The sequence below is a fragment of the Apostichopus japonicus genome, chromosome 3 (genome assembly GCF_037975245.1).
Source record: "Apostichopus japonicus isolate 1M-3 chromosome 3, ASM3797524v1, whole genome shotgun sequence".
NCBI classification, from domain to species: domain Eukaryota; kingdom Metazoa; phylum Echinodermata; class Holothuroidea; order Aspidochirotida; family Stichopodidae; genus Apostichopus; species Apostichopus japonicus.
In genome coordinates, this window is record NC_092563.1 from 17,348,323 (window position 1) to 17,357,161 (window position 8,839).

Consider the following 8,839-nt stretch of genomic DNA (forward strand, 5'->3'; position numbering starts at 1 on the left):
GAGGAGGAAATTAATGTTTTAAGGGGAGGAAACTAATGGGTCAGCAAACTAACGGGAGCCCTACATTATGTCTGAATCAATTGAAGATCTCTCAGAAATGTTTTCAATACTTGATATGTTTAATTTTTTTCTGATATCTAAAATTCATTTTTAAGAAATTTGAGATATCGCCAAACATTAAAGGGTCGAATATGATCTGAAAGCTGTACATCATTTTATACTGCAAGGCTTACCATTTCCGGAGTAGAAGGAGAGTGAGAGGATGAGGGGGGGGGGGGGGCTTTAAGTATGGTTAGGACACGTCGCAGCTTTGATGGAGGGACTAGTGATTATAGGTATATTTACTGTGTATATGCTGGGTTGTGGATGGGGGCATTGTACACTCTTAAAACGTTGGTTAAAAAAAGAATGGTATAGGACCCCCGTTCACTTAATTGGTTAGTTTGTACCCTTAAGTTGGTTAACTGGCAGTATTTGGGCTATTCCAATAAGTATGTACATTTCACAGTCCGACGTTTAACCAACTTGTTTATAACTTTACCGCTCACTGAGTAAAAAAATTCGCGCGTACACATATATGTACACTGTACGTACATCAGCGCAGCGTCTATAACACACACTACATAACACGTCATGCATAGTACGATCCCTGACAGGGTGGTTTAGTAATCAAGAATACAGCTAACGCCATGGCAGATATCGAAGACAGTGCTGTCTTGAATTTCTTGAAAAAATACGAGATCGAGTCTCTACATGAAACTTTTATCGGTAATTGTAGCTTAACATCGGTAAAAAGTTTGAACTTATGTGGGCACTGAGACCCCCAGTGACAGTATAACGTTAGGCTCAGAGGCCAACGTTAGGCTTATACTAGGCTAACGTTAATACTAGTACTATACTAGTATGCCTAATACTAACACTAGTAATATTAGTAACAGTATACTACTAAACTGCCACTGAGTTTAACACAGTGCTTTAATCGATGTTAAATGTTATGAATCTTTTTCGTGTTTTTCACCATATAGTTTTTTACTCACAAACGTACTGGGGTGAGACTGAGCATCCGCGCATCCGGATGCTCAGATAGTATCATCGAGTGGCCCTGTATTCTATAATTACTCCGATGTTAAATGTTATGAATCTTTTTCGTGTTTTTCACCATATAGTGTTGTTCGTGTAAACGACATAGGCCTAGGCCTAATTATTGGTACAATTATAGAATACAGGGCCATTCATTAACTCTTCCCAGCATCCGGATGCGCGGTGTGTCTGTACATGTCCGTACACGTATGTCGCCCTCTAAAATTCCATCACGTATTTCATTTTGACTCCGCATCCGCGCATCCACCCGGGAGTACTAGGAATGGACTTCAATAATTTTCGAAAGTTTCCCCATATACCATCACGTATTTCATTTTGACTCCCTCTAATTTCCATCACGTATTTCATTTTATCACGTATTTCATTTTGACTCCGCATCCGCGCATCCACCCCGGGAGTACTAGGAATTGACTTAAATAATTTTCGAAAAAGTTTCGACATATACCATCACGTATTTCCAATACTGAAAGTTCCGAATGTACGAAGATATTCCACATCAATAGTGTGTCGTTCTTAAAAGGCATCCGTACATGTGTGACGCCCTCTAAAATTCCACCACAGAAGTACTAGCAAAAGACTTAGGAAATTTTTGACTCCGCATCCACACATCCGCGCATCCACTCAAAAAGAAAGAACTGGGACTTTGACATTTTTTACTCACATACGTACTGGGGTGAGACTGAGCATCCGCGCATCCGGATGCTCAGATAGTATCATCGAGTGGCCCTGTATTCTATAATTACTCCTAATTATTAATGAAAATGTTGTAGGCCTATCCTTTTAAAGTCCAAATACAAAATCTTTGACCTATTGTCTATAGCCTAGCCTAGTGTATACACCCTATTTTCAAGTGCCCTGGAGACCAAGAGATATTTTTAATAGAATTTATAATAAAAATTATTCAATATGGTTATGTTTCTGAATGGATTGTTTCAATTGTCAATAGATAGGCCTAAATGTTGTAGGCCTATCCTTTTAAAGTCCAAGTACAAAATCTTTGACCTATTGTCTATAGCCTAGCCTAGTGTATACACCCTATTTTCAAGTGCCCTGGAGACCAAGAGATATTTTTAATAGAATTTATAATAAAAATTATTCAATATGGTTATGTTTCTGAATGGATTGTTTCAATTGTCAATAGATAGGCCTAGGATACAATTTGCTGTATTGTTATCAACATTTTAGCTATTTCCTTTTAATCTACAGGCCAAGCTCCTTTATTAAGGCAGCGTTAGCAGCTCAGCAGTTGTTGATTTGTTTCCCTTTCTGAAGGATCCAGAATCTCCCTTGGGTTATGTAAGCATGTTTATGTTCTAATATCCCTCGGCTTAGTTGTCATTAGCCATAGTATAGACCACTCTCGTTGTTGTGTTGAGGTGACTAGTTTCCTTTTTCCTGCCCTTTCAAAATGTCTCTAAAATGTGGACCACAACACACTGCCCACAATATCACTACTTTTTGTCATCTGTAGTCAAGTAATATAATCTTCTGTGGGTTCTACCAAGTAATTTGTTCATCTTATAGAGGACTGTGATACTGAAATATATTTTCAATACTACCAGGATTATATAAGCATCATTTAACTGAATAATTTCTAATTGAAGTCAGCACTAGGGTGACAAGGCCTTTTAATATGTTAAAAATATCAAAATGGTTGTTAAATTGTCACATTGGGAAATCCAAAAACTGTAACATAGGCACTGGTTTTCAGTGGGCTTCATCTCTCAATCTAACCAAGGTATTAATGAAGTTTGTTGTTCAGTAGGTACCCTCATTATTCCATAAAATATCAGAATTCTGCAACTTATTGATTATATGTGCAATTAGGGTCAAACCCATTACTTTTAGGCTTATCACTTAAAATCAATTGTCATAGTGTCCCCTGGGACAATACTGTTTCATCAGTAAGCATACAATATTATGTGAGGACAGTATGGAGTGCCACAGTGTCGTTAGTCATAGCGTCCATATTGTTACCTTGCAGTTGTGGACATGTACAAGACATGTTTGTGGTTTGCTGGCTAAAAGCCTATGTTTCAACCAGCTCTGAAGTTTTAAATGTTGGTGTACAACAGCTTTACATGTAGATCAATAAATCTTTTTCTGAGTTGACTTGAATTTTGCTACCATACTTCAGTTTGATAAAAGAGTATGCTGATTTCATGTGCAGGAAGCATGGTATTGCAAAGGTGCTGCAGGACGACCGGCGACAGGGTATCTAGAAGAGCACCTACGCTACGTACGTAAAAAGAAGATTGCCATGGTGAAAGATTCCCCCAGTGCATCAAGTCCACCTACTCCTTTGACTAAAGTGTCCACTCCACCAAAATTGAGAGGTGTGTAATAGGTTTTACTAACTATTCTCAGGATTTGACTTATCTCTCGTGCCATGACAATGATCAAAGACTGGCATAGGACACGTTATACCTACCACAACCATTGGTAACTTCAAAATTTGATGTTAAGGCATCTCTGTTTAGTAGGAAATATATGTTTTTATTGTCCTTGCCAGAAGCTGATCTGGAGAATAAAGAGGAATTGGTGATGATGACTGAGTGGCTGAAATGTAACATGGAACCAAGAGAGAAAGTATTGGACTTCATGAGGCAAACTGCAGTTTACAGACAACAGCAGATCAAAGACCACTCAACTAACATTTCAGATATTCTGAAAGAGTATCAAAGGTTGTTAGACCGTGGGATGGTAACTATCAAATTTGATTTTTTGCTGCTTAATTAAAGAGAAATACGTAGGTGATTTTGCATCAAAAATACTAAAGAAGTGAGCTCTGAATACACGAAGATACTATTCAAGACCATATCCTTTAACTCTTGAAAAAGGAAGTGGAAAAATTACTAGCAAGGTTTTGATTTAGCAGAAACACTGAAATGAATTAAGTCACTAACCTCACTGATGAGTTAATACTATATTTCACTTTGAAGCCTATTTGGCCAACTTAAAAACAGTACTTTGATTGTCTACATATCTAGTTTGATTGGAAAGAACTAGTTTCACTGCTTTTTTTAAATGATGGCATTATATTTTAAATCTCTTTTAATTTATGTCTGGAAGTTTATGACAGTTATCAGCCACACAGTGAAGAAATGTGACTGACTTTTAATTTAACCTTAGGCATCTGGCAGATCAGTATGCTTTATAAAGACCAGATTGGGAATAAATTTTATTTTTGGATGAAAATCTTGCCTTATTCAAGGATATAGCTAGGATTTTAAGAAAGGTTGCTGATGTTGAGTGTAAAAAAAGGTATAGATTCAAGCGGTATAATATGGTTTACAATTTGTACAAAGTTTTTTTGTTTTAATATGGTGTCTTTGCCATTCATTGCTATGGTTTTATGTGCAATGTTTGCTCTGCATTTCTTGCAATTGTGTACCAATCTAACAACTTGTCTATCACCTTGTTACAGGGAGACAAGATAAATTATTCCCATGAATATGCTTATGATCAGTAATGATATCACAAATGTTAAATATTGAATTTTTGCAATTCAAATTTCCCCCCCCCCCACCACATTAAAAAAATATTTTGAAAAAAATATATTTTTGAGCTGTATTCTGAGATATTTTCAAAGCATATGTCAATAAATGTTAAATACTTACTTTTCTTTCCCAGATGTTTTCTAAATGTTATTAAACTAGCCAAAGGTATCAAGCAGTTGGATTTACCACATCCAGCTTCAACAATACTTAGTGTTTGTATAGATGCATGGAACCAGACTTTAACAAATTCAGTGAGAGGGATTTTTAATGGATCATAGTGGATCAAAAAAAAAGAATACGCTTACACACATTAAAGTATTCTATTTCCCTTTGCTCTTTCAGGTAGAACAAGATTTTTCAGTGCTTTGGCCTGAGCATGAGGATCACCTGTATGAGAAATGGGACTTGTACTACAATGGGATTATAGAATATGGCAAACAGGTTGAAAATTGGCAAGGCCTCTTGGATTGGAGTACGTTGACCTAGAGAGTTTGTCTATTGGTAAGAGTGCTTCTTATTTCAGTGCACATAGTTGAGCTAATTTAATTTTTGTATGTTGATCATTCCTTGCAACCTTTTACCACCATCACACTAGGAACTTCTGAAAGATCAGGTTTGACCAATTATCTGTAATATATCTGATCTTGTTCTCAAAATAGCCTTAGTTTGCTTTTTGTAAAGACAACAACACTTCCATTTCTTTTTTTATAAAAATAATAAACTGAAATTGAACAAAAAGCATCAATGGGATCTGGTTCAGACAGAAACCAAGTTGGGTTGGTGCAGATATATTCCCTTGCTTAGACTCCATCTGACCTATCTTTGGGATTTCATTTAAGCCAAAAGTTAGTGACTACTATAGAACAATAGTACACAAAATATGTCAAAGGTTCATCAGTGTTTTGAGATCTGAATATATAATAAAATATAAAGAGTAGATAACTTTGCAAACAGGTTGTGATAGCAGCACAACATTATGAATGTGGGCTTTTAATGGAGACATGTATTATTGAAAATAAACATACACAAAATACCAAACAGATGCTAACTTATCTCATTACATTCTCATGATATGCCATTTTCTCATTGCATTCTCATGATATGCTATTTTCTGATAAAAATGACTTGAAGGACTTCTAGTGTTAGAGACAAATAAAGGCAAGGGAAAATACAAATAATTTGTGCGGGTATTGTACGTGATAATGACAATTTATATGTTAAGTGGTCATTAATTGTGTTATAGTTTTATGCACAAGGACTTTGTGAACCTTGGAGGGAAGATTATCTTTAGTTATGTTTTGTCACTTTCACAGATAAGAAGGAAACATTGGCATTTTTTCTTCTTCCAGTCATCTTGAGAGGGAAAGGAAAGGGAAAAAAAGGATTGTGTTCAGTAAAAGAGGCAATCACCTCCTTCGTGGACATTCAACCAGTAGGATTTTAAGCATTCATTTGCCTATTTGTTGGAGTTCATTGACAACATGCTTATGACATATATGTGTTTTGTAGTTTGTGATGGATTGCTTGTAAAAGTGGAATCTCAACAATTATGCTGGATATGTGTCAATGTACATAGATGCTCCCAAGCACATGAACCATATTCCGTTTGGTTCAAAATGGATAATTAATATTCATGAGTGGGCAGGGCCTACTTGATATTACTTAAATATTGATTTCACAACAACAATAGGCTTGTCAAATTTTGCTCAATTTGGTAAATGACAGTAGTAGGATATGGGTCACACGTGTAGCTGATTTAAAGGAATAAATTATGAGTTGGTGATAAAAATTTAATGCTAGTAAAAGTATCTTCTAAACATGATAACTAAACAGTAAATTTCAAATGTATCAAACGTTCATAGTACTTATTTTTAAACTAGCATGTCATTGTAAGCATAGATATGGGTGGTTATTAAGTTTGGCTGTGCCAAGTATAATTTTATATAAAGTTTTTTCGAAATACAAATCTGCTAGAATGGAGGGCTTTTTGCTGTCACAACTTCCTTTTGATTGACAAAGAGCAGCTTGTGATAATTTTCATTTTTTTTCAATTTTTCTCACAGGAAGTGTCTGATATTCTACAAATTTCAAAGGCTATTGATGCCACAAAAAAGCCGCAGCCATTTGTTGTATGCAAAGGAACTCTCTTGGCACCAACCCAAACATTTGTTATTCTAGAACGGAGGCCAGTCCGTCAAGAATCACTACTGAAAGCTATCGATTTCTGTTTCAAAGCAATGTACATTTTGGACATGGCTTACCAACCTTCATGCTGTCTTGTGTGGCAGTTCATTCAAAATGTGATTTATGAAATCAAAGAAGCACATGTGCCAAGTTGCATAAGAGATCTTAGATCATTTTTGGCCTTTAAAAGTAATTAGTGGCTTAAAAGGAAAGAATTGTAAGCAAGATATTCATGGCTGATATTCTACAAAGTTCAAAGGATATTGATGCCACAAAAATACTGCAGCTACTTTTGTATGCAAGGAGCCCTCTTGGTACCAACCCAGATATTTGCTATTTTAGAACAGAGGTCAGTTTCTCACAAATCTCTTCTATAAAAGATGTCTATTTCTGTTTCATGGCAAATGTGCATTTTGGACATGGCTTATCGACCTTCATGCACAAGGGCGTAGGAACCGGGGGGGCGCCAGCACCCCCAGTGAAAAATATGGGGGGCGGAAGTATCATTCCGCCCCCCCGCTCAGCAAGTCAGAAAACCCCTTTTTCATTTCCAAATCAGAAAAAAATCTCATTTGGAGCTGCATCTAAGGCCAGGTGAAAATGCAAAATTATTTACAAAATGGAGTGGATGTTGAAGTGTGCTATATTGCACCAAATTGCATCTGAGGCCACCTGGAAATGCAAAAAAAAATCCAAAGGGGAGGGGCACACCCCCTCCCCTTAGACCCCTCCCCCAGGCCGACATTCAGTCTTCAGCCCCCCCACTCAAAAGTACCTTCCTACGCCACTGTTCATGCAGTCTTGTTTGGCAGTTCATTCAAAATGTGATTAATGAAATCAAAGAAGCACATATGCCAAGTTGTATTATAGCATTCTTGGCCCTGAAAAGTAAGAACTGCCTTAAAAGGAAATTGTAAGCAAGAAGCTCATATAATAATTGTAAGCAAGAAGTTTGTATAATATTACTATTTTAATATTCACACACCAGCATCAGGTGCAGATAGCATCATCTTGAAGCGACATTTAATTAAAACTCATGATATGACATGTTTTTACATACCATGCTGGTACAAATCAAAACTTTCATTACTAATTTTTATTGGAATCCCGATCTGATCAACTGATCTTTCATGAGTGAGTAAGGTTTAATGTAGCTAAATTTCACCTACACATGTATCTCTATATGTGGTGAAGATATATATACTATACATCCAAATACTGGAAACGAACAATGCACTGGCTGCAATGTACTGCATATATCATAAATATGGCGCTAAATGTAATCATGTACACCACATATGTATGTGATACTCAATGTAATTCTTAATTAACTGTATGTATACTATAGGTAAACCTTGATTAATCAGATCATGATTGATGTTTAGATTCATAGATTGTTTATACATCAATTGATCTATAGTTACATATGTGAGATATTTAGTGTTACAAGTTTTCTATGAATACGGTTCTTCTTGAAGAGTAGAGGATTTTGTGTCACCTTAAAGGTCTGATAGAGCACAGCTAAGAAGTTGTTACATCCAAGCATATTTGTGTGTTGTTTTGTTTTGTTTGTATTTTATTCACATGCATGGTTCAGCTGGTTATTGTTTTCAATAAAAACAAGTTCTCAAAATGTCATCCATCTGGCTTCTGTAATGTAACTGTTTGTTAATTTCTCAATATTTTTCAAGGAATTGTTTACTCTTTGCATTGCCATATTCAGCTGATTGTTACAAACTAGGTCTGCATGAACAAAACTTGTGAGGAGTCTTTCAACTACATTAAGTAAAATTCACTGAGGATCTTATCCATCACTGTCCAATATATTGCATTCGCCAACATATATTGGGCAATAAAGGCTCATTTAACTGCCCAACTTTTTTTGTAATGGTAAAAAGCCACTGCCCAATTTAAATATAGTAATTGCCCAATACAATGATTTTTAATTCCCCAATTTAATGATCCCTACATTTGTAAGTTCACCAATGATGGGCATAATTTACACAATTAATTTAACCAACAACTGTTGGGTACAAACTTATAGTTATTTTATT

The 8,839-nt window shown here is 35.9% G+C and overlaps 1 protein-coding gene across 5 annotated transcripts; it reads left to right on the forward strand.

Moving 5' to 3' along the window:
- The first annotated feature begins 379 nt into the window (after positions 1–379).
- On the forward strand, positions 380–8,421 carry LOC139965249 (uncharacterized). 5 transcript variants are annotated; one of them, XR_011792195.1, is made up of 7 exons: positions 380–768; positions 2,308–2,397; positions 3,272–3,437; positions 3,614–3,804; positions 4,944–5,102; positions 5,915–6,033; positions 6,665–8,421. XR_011792195.1 is itself a non-coding variant. In XM_071967420.1 (4 exons), the coding sequence occupies exons 2-4, from the start codon at positions 3,362–3,364 to the stop codon at positions 5,085–5,087; spliced, it is 411 nt and encodes a 136-aa protein (XP_071823521.1). In that variant the 5' UTR covers positions 1,106–2,397; positions 3,272–3,361; the 3' UTR covers positions 5,088–5,108. The 5 variants fall into 5 exon arrangements, 1 of the variants encoding a protein (XP_071823521.1); XR_011792196.1 differs by lacking the exon at positions 380–768 and having other exon boundaries at positions 1,106–2,397; positions 5,951–6,033; XR_011792194.1 differs by lacking the exon at positions 380–768 and having other exon boundaries at positions 1,125–2,397.
- Positions 8,422–8,839: the final 418 nt, after the last annotated feature.